Below are 14512 nucleotides of genomic sequence, written 5' to 3'. Positions count from 1 at the left end.
AGTTGTTGGTATAGCTGAGAGGCATTTCATGCCTTTAGGTTCAAGTTGATTTACCTCCTAATTCTGACACGCCTGTGGTAAGATGATAGTGAAGGTGAAACTGCATCCCTTTCATTTCAGAGACACAAAGCAACTCTGCCATCAGAAAGGTATTTGCAACACCTAAAAGCTACAGAGGTGGCAGTTATCAATACTCCCGCTGTGAAGAAAGGAAACCAAGTGCTGAATGACATCAGGGGAATGGCCCCACAAGTTTTTGGGAGAGAACTAACAGGTCACAGGATTTCCCTTTCCCTGGGGTCCCTAGGACTGAGATCATCACCTTAGGACCAACAGAGACCACTTGTCAAAGGAGAGGAGAGGAGCATTCCTACTATGCCCAGTGCTTTTCATTCTCCTTCATTCATGGTCTACAGTCCTTTGTGGGGCACCTGCGGAGTACTGAGCGCTGCAGCAGGAGGAGCAGACCACAGTGAACCAGTAAACCCACCGACTGCCCTCCGGGAGCTCCCAGTCAGCACCGCAGCGAAGAGCCTGTGCTGCCCAGTCTCTGTGCGCCCACTGCAGGCCCACCTTGCTCCCAGGTCAACAGCTGGAGGAAAGACTTGGGTGCACAGAGAACAAGAGAAAGACCAAATGTTTATATTTTAATTCCCGGGCTAATAAAAAAAACAAAAACATACAATGCCCCAAAGAGCTCAGATACCAGTGCAGTGTATGTGACAGAGGACCTGTAGCCAGCAGTACATTCCCAGGATAGGATGTGAGGCCCTAAAGGGGGTGGGGGTGGGAGTGGGGGGCTGGACTGAGGATGTGAGAAGTCCTGGCTAAGGGAACAAGAAAAGGGAAAAGAGAGGATCTATCTGATTCCTCCCCACCCAGGAGCACGGGTTGAAGCATTTCTGTTAGAAAGTGCACCTGTCATGTTTCCTTGCAGGAAGCATTTTTGGGCCATTACCTGGGCCAGAGTTCTGTGTTACCAAGTGGAATACACCACTGCTCAGCCTTCTGAATTCCTCCCCTCTGCAGTGAAGGAGAGCCTGGCCCAGCCTCCTGCCCCTCAGCCATGCCAGAGTACAGTGCCCCCAGCAGATCTTGGGGAGACACCACAGTTTTTTGAAAATGTTTAAAAAAAGAAACCCAATAATAACTGGGAGGCAAAACTAGGAGAACTTTTCTCTTCAGAGCTGTGCAAATGGAGACCACTTAATGTGATCTGCAGGGCATTTTTCTTTCTTTTTTTTTAATCCTCACCCGAGGACATTTTTGCATTTTATCTTCAGATAAAGCAGGAGGGAGAAAGGGAGGAAGAGAGAGAAACATAGATGTGTCTGAGACACATCGAGTAGTTGCCACCCACATGACCCCTCGGGGACAAACTGCAAGTGAGGTACCTGCCTTTAGCTGGAACCAAACCTGGGTCCTTCTGGTCCACGAGCCCACGTTTTGACCGCTGAGCCAAACCGGCCAGGGCAAGCAGGGCAGTTTTCAAAAGTTTTCTGCCTCATACTTCAACCTGTCATACACTGATTTAGGGCCTGAAACATCACTTTTCAAACTGAGTCACAACCCATTAGTGGGATGTGAAATCACATGGGTTTGGCTTATATTTTTAATGAAACAGAATAAAATTACACAGCATCAAACAGGAAATATTATAGTACATTTTTGGTAATAAAAATAAACATTGTTTTATGAAACTAGTATCCATTTCACAGACATACTGTTTCCATTTTATACACACCTACGTCTCCCTATTTTAATCTATTTGGTTCTTAAGCAATAACACATATAGCAAGGGATCCTATATCATTATGCTTCAATTGGGTTGCCATATAAATGTTGTTTTTTTAATTGAGAAACAGGTTGTAGGGGATGGAGGGATTGGAAGTCACTAGCCTAAAGAAACAATAGTTAAGTGGTCTGAAAATTTTTAAAGAATGGATTCCAAAATAATATAACATTCTTCTTCTTTTATCCTATTTATCTTTTATTTGGTTTCTCTAGATATGTGTGTGGATGTGTGAACACATCTAGTTTTATTATAAACATTTTTTTTCAATTACATACAACAAACAGAAACAAACTGTGGGAAATAACTGAAAACAACACAATATAAAACATGGATTTGGGTGCACAGGGCCAAATCCCCACCACAGAGCAGGGCAGGCCAAATCCTGCCCTCCTTCTGCCAAACCACTGGACAGAGTCTGGCCCAGACCAGGATCCCTTCTTCCTTGGCAAAGCCATTAAAATGCCAATCTCTCAAATCACTGGGCAAAGGACCAACTGCTCTCTAAGATACGGAGCCCTGAATAGGATCATGGCCAATTCATATTTTTAAGTAGAATTGAATTTGTTGGTGTATCATGATTTTTTGCAAACTTTTGGGCAAATTGTATAAATGAAGCAGTATTTTCAAATGTAAGTTTTGAAAAATTTTATCAGTCGCCCTGATACTCTACTCTTAAATAATCCTTATCACCCCCCACTTCCACCCCTCACCTTTATCCTGAAAAAATAAATAAAAAAGCTATCACATCTGCTTTGGTCTAAATGGCTACATGTAGATCATTGCTGCCATCACCATCCAGGGTCTTCAACTGGTTAGAGCCTTGGGAATTTAGCTCCCCGAAATGTCTAAACACATGGTTACATGTACAATCCTCTTGAATTTAGGAGTCCCTGACTTACAACAGATAATTGTAATGGAAGGACTACTCATAAATTCACTTACTCTAGTGGGAATTGTCTATGCCCTGAAACTAAACCACACTGGCACCACACAACATTTGGAGCATTGTTCTCTTAGCGTCTTAATGATGAATGTGCTACTAATGAATTAAATGTCTCTGCCTTATGCCCTGGCTGATTTGGCTCAGCAGTTAGAGCGTTGGCACTTGAACCGAACAGTGGTGGGTTAGATTCTGACCAGGGGCACGGACCTCGGTTGTGGTTTGTCCCTGGTCCTTGTTGGGGTGCTGGAAGCAACCAGTCAATGTCTCTTTCACCTCTCTCTCTCTCTCTCTGTCTCTTTTTCTTCCTCCCTCCCATTCTATCTGAAGATAAATGGAAAAATAACCTCGGGTGAAGATTAAAAAGAAAGTATGTCTGCCTTAGACTCAGGTAGATTTGGTCCACGGCAGAGTAAAGAGTAAAGACTGCAACCAGTTGTTTCAACTTTATCACTAATGCAGGAAGGAAGAGGACTTTTGTCACTCAGTCAATACCTACGACTATAATTGTGTTGCATTCTCTGGCTTTATCTATTCTTTGTAATTATATCTGTAACACAGGTTGGTTTTGGTTTTAGTTTATTTATTTTTTTTAAATTTGACTGTGAAGTGATAATATTCTTCAAAGTCTCAACAAAATGGAGTAAGCATGCCTGTCACCAATCCTGCCATCTCCAGAGAACTTACTTAATACATGACTGATGCAAAACAGCAAAAGTAAGAATTTTTAGTTTTTTTTCAAAATACTTTAATCCTGTGATTTTCAAAGTATTCAAACAAGTAGGTAGCAGAGCACGAATCTTAACGCTATATAATTGATTTCATCTGTCCTCCAAAATGTATTGCAAAGTATGCACTTTAAAAAAATAATAACTTCAAATTCCTTAGTTTTTTTTTTTCCCTAAGGAAGTCTACCAGTCCATATATATGTACAACTGGCAGTTTATTTACTTTCTAACCACTTTCCCACTCCTCAAATTAAGTAAATTGTTTTAGTTTCCTGATGGAGAAGCTTATTCATAAAGATGAACATGTGCAGATGATAAATCAGAGCCAGTGGGAGGCATCTGGGGCAAAGGTTACTCAGACAACAGTTGGAGTCCGTGGTGGGACACAGCCCCTGCAGCACCAGCAGGCGCTTCCTCTACTAGGTGGCAGTTTCTAAAACACCAAGTAAACAATTTTAACATTATCTCTTTGATCAGACGTTTACACCGCTCCACTGCAGCTCATCATACAATACAAGTAGGTTTCGAGCCTAGGAAGGAGACATCTCATTTTCAGCTTACTAGTGAATGCCTACAACAGCATATCTTCACATGACCATTGAAGAACTGGATCAGATCAGGATGTTTATGTATACATGACTCAGTGCTTAAATATTTGAAACATTTATAAGAGTGACAAACTACTACATTTTCATTCAGTTCTGCCTTTCTTATACACCTTCTGTACTCCATGAGTCATTTATAGTAGTGAGACACTGGGGGAGGGGTGACTCTTACACCTTCCCTCTAAGTACCAGCATCTAGAATCCTGCACTGTGGTCTCCTATGGCCTAAAAAAGAAGGGCTGTTAGCTAAATTCTTTACAGCAAAAAGAGAATGAAGAATGGAATTGCAAAGAAGCACTAAGAACAGCCACTTCCACCGTCAACAGTTGAAATTAAGTCTTCAGATTCCCTATCATAAAGGGCCTGGATCTAAAATGAGTGTTGAATTCTCCTTAGCTATGGATAACAGAAAGAAAAGAAAAGGGGGAAAGTAATTTTCAGTGGATAGTAATATGAGAACATAGGGCATCGTTCACAGGGCAGAACTCCTACCTGTTCGGATCTTCAGACGAGGGATGAGGGATGAGGGACATTTCTGCAACCCCAGGGAGGCAGCTTTTTCATACATAATTTACATAAATCACTCCAGTACATGAAACTAGCCAGAGCAGCAGAACTCTTCTAATTACTGCCTGGACCCCGGTGCTGCTTTTCCTTTAAAGCCACACCAGTTCATTATTCTCCCGTCAACTCTTAAATGATTCATTCCCCCTTCACTCCGAGCAGACTTTGCAGGGAAGCTAGTATTTGAGTTTAATTTCTGTGCCACTTGCTTTGGAAAGCTTGCTGAGGGGAAGGAGGAAGGATCTAATTTTATAGATTAGATTAAATCTATTGATTTGGAGGGGCACCTTCGCCCCCACCCCCAAAATAGCTAGACAAACAGGACCCTCAGGCAAGCTATAATCCTATGCAAAGACACCCACCGGGAAAGCGGGGCCCACGTGCGGCGGGTGCTGTCACCCAAGGGAAGTGGCAGCCGGCGTGGAGGAGGGAGAGTCGGGCTGCTGTTCGCAGCTGCAACGGCCTGAGCGCTCAGGGGAAGAACCGATCCCCATCTGAATGGTGCTTCGTTCTCTCCTAGACACCAGGCAGGGAGAAATCTAAGGGCAGGGAGGCCGGCTTCCACAGCCTTGGGACCCGTCCCTGCGAAAGGGACAACCCCAGTGCGCGCCCGGGTTTCCCCAGAACCTGAGCCCGCGCGCTGGGCGCTGGGCTCCACCAGGTGAGGGTGCCCCTCGCGCGCCCCAGCCCGCCGCACCCAGTCTTACCGTCCCAGCTCCGACTCCACCTCGAAGAAATCGTTCAGAGCATCCCTGTTGGAGCCGTCGATCCAGTAATCCGGGACGAGGCTCCCGGCCCCCGGGGCCACACTGGCGGTGACCGAACTGCAGGACGAGGCCGAGCACGAGGGCACCGTGACTTTGAGCATCTTCGCGGCGGGACTCCGGAAGCCGCCACCGCTGTCGCCGCCGCCGCCGGAGCGAGAAGCCCCGCCGCTCTGCCGGCGCTGCGAACGCAGGAGCGAGAGGGGGTGTCCTTCACCCCCACGCACACGCCCACCGCCGCCGCCCCCGGCGCCCTCGCCGCCCCGGCTCGGTCCTTTTCCGCACGCTCGGGAGGGAGGGTGGGCGAGCGGAGAAGGGGGCGAGGAACTGGGAGAGGATCTGGAGGGAGAACTCGAGTCGCCGCCAGCGGAGAGAGAAGAGGCTGGTGCACTGCGAAGGAGAGAGATTCCCTCCCCCTTTGCTCCTTCCCTCCCCCCTTCCCCTCCGGAGCCTTTCCAGCCCCCCTCCCTTTTTCCTTTCTCCCTCGCAGGCAGTGGCTGCGGCGGTGCGGGCTAGGGCGGCTCCGGATGCAGGAGCTTGGGGAAGCACAAGGACCAGAGCATCATCCCACGCGCCCTCCTGCGGGAGCAGGGAGCCCGGAAAGGACTCCGCGCAGTGGGACGCTCGCTCCGGGAGTGGCGGGCGCCCAGCACGCTCTAGGAGCACATGGATCGGGGTGGCCCAGCAGGGTGGTGAGAAAGGGACCTGGCTGTTGGCACAACTCATCCTTCCTTTAGCGCGTCTTGGTGGCCGGCCCCTCCTACTTACCTCTAGCTAACCAGCCATCCCTTCGTTCGTCCCTGCTGGCCTGTATCCACGCTGACCTGACTCGCCTTTGAGTGAAGTCTGTTGGAATAGATTCTGTGCTGCTGCTGCTGGCACTGCCTCCTCTGGCACCGTGGAAGCTCTTGAAAAGGCAGGTGCTTGCTGTGTCTCCTTCACTCCCGAGCTCTGAAAGCTAACAACAGAAGTGACCCAGAGAATTACAGGTCTAGAAGGGCCCTGTGGAAGGCCACTGGTCCAGCCCTCCGCCTTAAGGCAAGACCTGTCATCATTCATGTAGAGAAGATTGCTACATTTTAAAGCTCTGTCCTCTTCCCAAGAGATGTGTCCCATCACAAACACTCGTCTGTCCATCAACCTTCAGGCATTGGTTAAATATATATAGCTTATGTCTCTATCTTTGAACAGTTTCTTTTAAGATTTCAGCAGAGATGAATAGCAATTAGTTATTATATTTTGCAATAAATCTTTATATAAAAAATCACCTCTCATTTCTAGCTCAAATAACTCTAGGCCCTTTATTTAATCTTACTTCACAGGTGTTACTTTTAGTCTTTTTTTTTTCTCTCTCTCTCTCTCTTCTGAGTTTCCTCCAATATGCATTAAACTCTTCTCAGTGTGACCCCTTTCCTAATAACACCAGTAAACAAGGTCCCAAATTTTTTTCTCAATTATTGATTTTTGCTTACACATAGAGCTTTTGTACTATATTGGTGAACTACCAACAAAAAAAGTTAAACAATGATAGAAATGTAAATCCTTAGTTAACTGAAAATGAAAGATAAATATAAAAACTGTTTCACACAAGTAATATTATGACAAGGTCACATGCTCAGTTTATAAATGGCCTAACAAACAGCAAGCATACATAGATTTATGAAAATTCAGTTAAATAGTGAATGATTTGATGAAAGACTAAAATGTCACAACGTTACTTTTCAGAGAATGAATTCACTAATCGTCATGTTAGAAAATCAAGTTCAGAAACAAATCAAGCTAATAAAGCCTCTAACGTAAATTCCAGTTCTCACTAAGTAACTTTCCTTTGGCTTGCCCTGACCAGTGGAGGGATGGGCATGAAGTGTGGCGAGGCTGGTCTTGAGGAGGCTAGTCTTCATGGCCATCCCTCCACTGCATGTAGATACTTGTCTGTTGTGAGAACTCTTTACAACACAAGTCCAAAGCAAGCATATTCCATTGAAAGATATTATAGCCGTTTTTCTTTTTTTTTCTCCTGAACAACAGCCAGAGAAATACCATTTCATGGTACGGGGGTGACTATAAAGTTGATATTTACTTTTAACATTAGTTTAGTCATTTGACACCTATGCATTATAAAAGTGTTATAAACTGAAGTTTAAAATAAGTATATTTGGTTTAATAAATGCAGTTTGCTTTTATTTAAAAATATAAGATGAAAATAAACATTATTTTAAGACAGGTGAAACAGGAATTAAGTCCATGCAACTTATCTTCACTCCTTTGAAATATCATCTAAACTGACCAGGAAAGGAACAAAGGAGAAAGGAAGAAATACTATCAACTAAATCTTAGAATCTAGGAACAGATGGAAAAATGGTAACTGACTTAGAAGAGTGGGTAGACCTGAAACCCAGATTTACAATGGCAGAAGAGAATAAGAAGAAATCTAATTCTTACCACAGAATTCCAGAAATGATCAGGAATTAGAGTACCAGATCCTTCTAAAATGGAGCGTAAAATGATACATTAGAGGAACTTTGTTTTTTCTTTTTAGTTTGTATGTTTGTTTTTATTTTTTATTTATTTTTTCTTTATTAATTTTATTTTTTCCAAAATTTTTTTTTATCCACACCCGAGAACATTTTTTCATTCATCTTCAGACAGAACAGGAGGAAGAGAGAGAGAGAAACATCAATGTGAGAGAGACACATGGAGTGGTTGCCACCCACAAGATCCCAACCAGGCCAGGGACAAACTGCAACCGAGGTATGTGCCCTTAGCGGGAACTGAACCTGGGTCTCTCTGGTCCATGGGCCGATGCTGTAACCGTTGAGCAACACTGGCCAGGGCAATTTTTTTCAACTTTTATTAATTTGTTTTTGCTACAGATGTTTCTCTCCCCCCCCCCCCAACACCCTCTTCCCCATCCCTCCCTCCTCCCCCCAGCATTGTTGTCTATGTCCATTGGTTATACATACATGCATATAAATTCTTTGGTTTATCTCATCCATCCCCCTTGCCCCCCTCCTCTGAGGTTTGTCAGTCTGAACCATACTTCTTTCTATGTATCTGGGTCTATTTTGTTTATCAGCTTATTTTGTTCACTATATCCCACAATCATGTGGTATTTGTCTTTCCCTTATTGGCTTGTTTTGCTTAGGATAATACTCTTGAGGTCCCTCCATGTCATCTCAAAGGATAAGAGATATTTCTTTCTTATAGCTGCATAGTAGTCCATTGTGTATATGTACCACAGCTTTTTTATCCACTCATCTATTTATGGACACTTGAGCTGTTTCCAGATCTTAGCGATTGTAAATAGTTCTGCTATGAACATAGGGGTACATGCATTCTTTCTAATTGGTGTTTCAGGATTGTTAGGGTATATTCCTAGAAATGGGATCATTAGATCAAATGGCAGATCAATTTTTAATTTTTTTGAGGAAACACTATAATGTTTTCCATAGTGGCAGCACCAGTCTGCATTCCCACCAGCAGTGTACTAGAGTCCCCCTTTCTCCACACCGTCGCCAGCACTTGTTGTTTGATGATTTGTTGATGGCAGCCATTCTGGCAGGTGTGAGGTGATACCTCATAGTTGTTTAAATGAACTTTTCTAAAATATATGTTTTTATTAATTCTTTAGAGAGAGAGGAAGGGAAAAAGAGACAGAAACATCAATGTGAGAGAGAAACATCGATCAGCTGCCTCCTGCATGCCCTCCGCACCCCACTGGGGATCGAGCCTGAAACCCAGGCATGGGCCTTGACAGGGAATCAAACCGGGATTTGAACAGGGACCTCTCAGTTCAAGGGACAATGCTTAATCCACTGAGCCACACCAGCCAGGTGGTTGAATGTTTTTATAAGAAACTCTTAGCCTCTACATTTCTTCTACCATTTACAGCAAAAAACATACTTTCCAAACTCTTGGAGTATACTTAATCTTTGGAAATGAGGAACAAAAAATTATGTCTTAGATCACAAGGCCATATTGAAAACGGGGATTCATGCAATTCTATGTACTAAGCAGTGAGACTTCCAGGTCCATTAGGTTCCCAGAAAGCAGAAAAATATGCTTATATTTATTACATCTCTAACCAGGAAATTGGAGGGTTAATCACTGAGATAATCAAACAACTCAAACGGAGGGGACCTATGGATGCTTTTAGAATACGTTACAGTGAAGCCCATCATTGAACAGGCTCAGGGACCCAGTTTCTAATGAATGATTTTTGTGTGTCACTTAAACATGAATGGACAAGGTTCCATTCTGGTATGGCAGAGTAGCTGGTATGATTAACCCTCCTGCATATAACAACCGTAATCTGTGGACCAAGTATAAATAACATTTAAGTTATTTAAATGTGCAGAAGAATCACCAAAACCAGAAAACTGGAAATGATATAGTTCATGAAATAAAGGAACTCTTTGAATAAAATGCACACTGATTTGGCCTTTCCTGTGAGGGCTCTGCAGGCCGCACAACTCGTAGTAGCTTGAGGCATCAGAAAACAGAACTCAGGGCTAGCAGAGAGGCTAGAAATAGAGGAGGAAATTTCAAAAAGAAGGGACTGCAGTGGAGGAATCCAAAGATCTACAAATAAAGTGCTCAAATACTAGGATAACTTTTGAATTACACACATGTGTGAGAGACTCCAAGGAACACAGCAGAAAGCACAAAGCAATAACTGGAAAGTTGAAAAAGCTGAGAAGAAAGTGTAGCTGTTTTTCACTACAGAGAGACAAGGATCGAAGAATAAGTCCTGCCAAGCAAGTCTAACTGTGTTACAAGAAAGAAAGAAAGAAAGAAAGAAAGAAAGAAAGAAAGAAAGAAAGAAAGAAAGAAAGAAAGAAAGAAAGAAAGGAGGGAGGGAGGGAGGGAGGGAGGGAGGGAGGGAGGAAAAGAAAGAAAGAAAGAAAGAAAGAAAGAAAGAAAGAAAGAAAGAAAGAAAGAAAGAAAGAAAGAAGAAAGCTCTTCAAGAAGAAGATAACAGAATTCAGAATCTCAGCAGGGAATCATCGACAATCCAGTACATAAAACAAAGTAAAAACAAAACAAACAAACAACAACAACACCCACATCACCACCACCAACAAAAGACACTAGTATATGAAGTAGAAGAAAAATGTGAATCATGGTTAAAAAAAAATCAATCAATAAAAACCAACTCAAGATAATTCATAGGTTGTATTCATTGACAAAGGATTTAAAAGAGTGATTATAAATATGTCCAAATAGTTTAAGGAAAAGATAATCATAATAAGTGTACAGATGAGTAACCTTATCAGGGAAATAAAAACTATTAAAAAGAAATAATTAGAAATTAAAAAGTGAACAAGTAAACTATCTGAAATTTGGGGGGGCAAAACATTTAATGAGTTTACAGAAGAGTGCAGATTGCAGAAAAAAGGATGGGTGAAATTGAAGATAGAATATGGTACCCAACCTCCTAAATAGTTCTATCTGAGCTTTGCCTCCTGGTAATCATGTCTTCCTGAGTTCACCTACCCCACTAAATTAGGGTTGACCTATGTGACAAATAAAATATGGTAGAAGAAAAGGTGAGTGACTTCCAAGGTCATAAAAAAAGAGCAGATTCAGCCTTGACATCTTGGGTTGTGAATTCTGAAGAAAGCCAACTTCCATGGCATGAGGATACTCAAACAGACTCATGGGGATGCTTCTCTGAAGAGGAACCAGCTTGCTAGCCATGTGAGTGATCCAACATGAAAGTAGATTCCCCAGCCCCAATCAAGCTTTCAAATGATTACAACCCAGACCACATCTGATTACAACCTCATGAGAGGCCTGAGCTAAAGTGAGCCAACAGATGATTCAGAATTCTGAAATCACAGACTGTAACTGAGAAATTAATTATTGCTGATATTAAGTCCCTAAATTGTGAAACAATTCTTTATGTAGCAATAAAGAACTAATAAAAGCATAGCTATAGAAATTATCCAATCTAGAGAACTAAAGAAACAATATTGCGGGAAAAAACTGAAAGTCTCAGTAAGTTGTCCATCTCAAGCTATCTTACATGTAGCTGGAGTCCCAGAAATAAAGAGGAAAGAAATGGTGCAGAAAATTTATTTTTTTTTAAAAATGGCTGTCCTCACTTCAGCAGCACATATACTAAAATTGGAACGATACAGAGAAGATTAGCATGGCCCTTGCCAAAGGATAACACACAAATTCATGAAACATTGCTAATTTTTTATATGAGTAGATAAAAAAGCTGTGGTGCATTTACACGATGAAATACTATGCAGCTGTAAGAAAGAAAGATCTCTTGGCCTGGGCTGGTGTGGCTCAGTGGTTGAGCAGTTGACCCAGGCACCAAGAGGTTGCCAGTTCAATTCCTGGTCAGGGCACATGCCCAAGTTGTGGGCCCAATTCCCATTGGTGGGCATGCAGGAGGTGGCCAATTGATGTCCTCTCTCATTGATGTTTCTATCTCTCTCTCTCCCTCTCCCTTCCTCTCTCTCTAAAATAAATAAAGATGAAAGAAAGAAAGAAAGAGAGAGAGAGAGAGAGAGGGAGGGAGGAAGGGAGGAAAGGAGGAAAAGAAAGAAAGAAAGAAGAAGAAAGAAAGAGAAAGAAAGAAAAGAAAGAAGGAAAGAAGAAGGAAAGAAAGAGAAAGAAAGAAAGAAAGAAAGAAAGAAAGAAAGAAAGAAAGAAAGAAAGAAGGAAGGAAGGAAGGAAGGAAGGAAGGAAGGAAGGAAGGAAGGAAGGAAGGAAGGAAGGAAGAAGAAAGAAAGAAAGAAAGAAAGAAAGAAAGAAAGAAAGAAAGAAAGAAAGAAAGAAAGAAAGAAAGAAGAAAAAAAAGAAAGATCTCTCTTACCCTTTGAGGTAACATGGAGGGACCTGGAGAGTATTATGCTAAGTGAAATAAGCCAGTCAGAGAAAGACAAGTATCATATGATCTCACTTATTTGTGGAATGTAATGAACAAAATAAGCTGATAAACAAAATAGGTACAGAGTCATGAAGTAGGAAACAGACTGACAAACCTCAGAGAGAAGGGGTTGGGGGGGATGGAAGAGATCAACCAAAGAACTTATGCATATATGCATAACCAATGGACACAGACAACAGTGTGGTGAAGGCAAGGTAGGGAGTTGGGGGATTGGGAGTTTGGGGGAGTGGGGTGTGGGGAGGGTGTCATTGGGGGGGGGGAAAGGAGGGACATCTGTAATACTGTCAATGATAAAGATAATTTTTTTAAATGACTGAAATTTCTCCAAATGTAGTTAAACATCAACTTATGGATTCAAAAATCTCAGAAACCCAAACAGCAATAGATATAGAACCACACCTTAGTGCTAATTAAGTCAAATGCTTTAAAACAATATATTTTTTAAAGTTTTAAAAGAATTTTTGCCCAGCTGGTGTGGCTCAGTGGTTGAGCATAGACCTATGCACCAAGAGGTCGGCAGTTTGATTCCTAGTCAGGGCACATGCCCAGGTTGTGGGACGGATCCCCAGTCGGGGGCATGTAGGAGGCTGCCCATCTATGTTTTCTCTCATCAATGTCTCTCCCTCCTTTCCTCTCTCTCTAACATCAATTAAAAAAAATTTTTTTTATAAAGAATTTTCTATTGAGAAAGGGAGGGTATGTTAAAGTAATTATACAAATGACAGATAACTCTTGAGCAAAAATAATGTAGACCACAAACAATGTAATGATCTTTCTAAAGTCATTTGCCTTTAAAATGTATTTAACAACTAAAAGAAAAAATACTGTATATCCAAAATTCATTCCATGCCAAAGGAATATTTTTAGGCTAGAGGGAAATAAGATGGAAACTCATATATTCAGAAAGAAAGAAATACAGTAGAAATAGGACATATATGATAATAAAACAGGCTATATTTCTTTTTCTTTTATTTAGAGAACTCATGGTTTAATGCAACAATTATAAAATTGAATTTTTTGGTTTATAATATATGTAGAGGCTAACTATGATACAAAACCCTATGTGTAATTCTTCCTACATAATATTCAGGAAAAGGCAAACTTTGGTGACAGAATGCAGATGAGTGGTTCTCAAGGGTTAAAGTAAGGTAGAGACTTGATTGCAAATAGATTTGAGAGGATTTGGGGCATGATAGAATGTTTTATATCATAATCATTTATTTATTTATTGACTTTGAGATAGAGAGAGAAATATCAACTTGCTGTTCTACCTACCCATGCATTCACGGTTGCTTCTTGCATGTGGCTGGGCCTGAGACTGAACCCGCAACCCTGACACATCAGGACGATGCTCCAACCAACTGAGCTTCCTGGCCAGGGCTTGGACCGTAATTTTGACAATGATCATATGATTTTATGCATCTGTCAAAACTCTTTAAGTATACTTTTAAAACTGATGAATTTTATTATATATAAATTATAAAATTGCAATAGCAGCACAATTTTTTAACTTAGATAAAATTTAAAGTCCATGAATATTGAAAAAGAAGAAGTTAAACTGTTTTTATTTATAAATTACTTAATTTTTACATAGAAAATGCAAATGCTAGAATTTGACTTAGACTCCTAAAATCAACAAGTGAATATGACGAGGTCACAGGGTATAAGGTTAGAATAAACAATCAATTGTATTTCTACATCCTAGCAGGTGGAAAATTGGAAAATGTCATAAAAATATTTCATTTGCAACAGAAATTTTAAAAACATAAAATTGGGAATCAATTCAACTGAAAAATATTTTATTTTTTTGGTACGTGCCCCTAGCAGGAACCGAACCCCAGAGTCTCTGGTCAGCAGGCCAATGCTCCAACCACTGAGCCAAACCAGTCAGGGCTCAACTGAAGAGCTTTAAATCCTCTACAGTGAAACTACCAGATATTGCTAAGAGAAATTAAATAAGATCCAAATAAAGGAAAAGATATACCATGTTTATTTGTCAACATATTACTTCTCCACTAATTGATATATAGGCTAGCTCTACTAGGTTTTCTTTGTAAAAATTAAGAAGTTTTATTTATAAAATGAGTAAAGAAATTCAAAATATCTGGAATGTAAAAACAATGCTGGAAAAGAACAAAGTTGGAGGTCTCACTTTATCTGATTCCAAAACTTACAATTAAAGCTATGGAAACAAAGACAGAATGGTATT

At 41.4% G+C, this 14512-nt stretch overlaps 1 protein-coding gene and 1 non-coding gene across 2 annotated transcripts in view; one reads left to right on the top strand and one right to left on the bottom strand.

The window, feature by feature from the left end:
* Positions 1–6261, bottom strand: part of CAMK4 (calcium/calmodulin dependent protein kinase IV) — a 140728-nt gene extending 134467 nt beyond the window's left edge. Inside the window, exons 1-2 of the mRNA XM_036278914.1 lie at positions 6165–6261; positions 5340–5578 (exon numbers count right to left, since the gene is read on the bottom strand). Coding sequence (XP_036134807.1) covers positions 5340–5500 — 161 coding nt within the window. The 5' untranslated portion in view covers positions 5501–5578; positions 6165–6261. The remainder of the gene's footprint in view (positions 1–5339; positions 5579–6164) is intronic.
* Positions 6262–11495: 5234 nt separating this feature from the next.
* LOC118642951 lies at positions 11496–11602 on the top strand. The gene has a single exon (XR_004961860.1). It is a non-coding gene; the product is annotated as a U6 spliceosomal RNA (small nuclear RNA).
* The last annotated feature ends 2910 nt before the right edge of the window (positions 11603–14512 follow it).

This window comes from Molossus molossus, unplaced genomic scaffold (assembly GCF_014108415.1).
Source record: "Molossus molossus isolate mMolMol1 unplaced genomic scaffold, mMolMol1.p scaffold_m16_p_3, whole genome shotgun sequence".
Classification (NCBI taxonomy): Eukaryota; Metazoa; Chordata; class Mammalia; order Chiroptera; family Molossidae; genus Molossus; species Molossus molossus.
The sequence above is the reverse complement of the archived record's forward strand: the minus strand, read 5'-3'. Positions and strand labels throughout refer to the sequence as shown.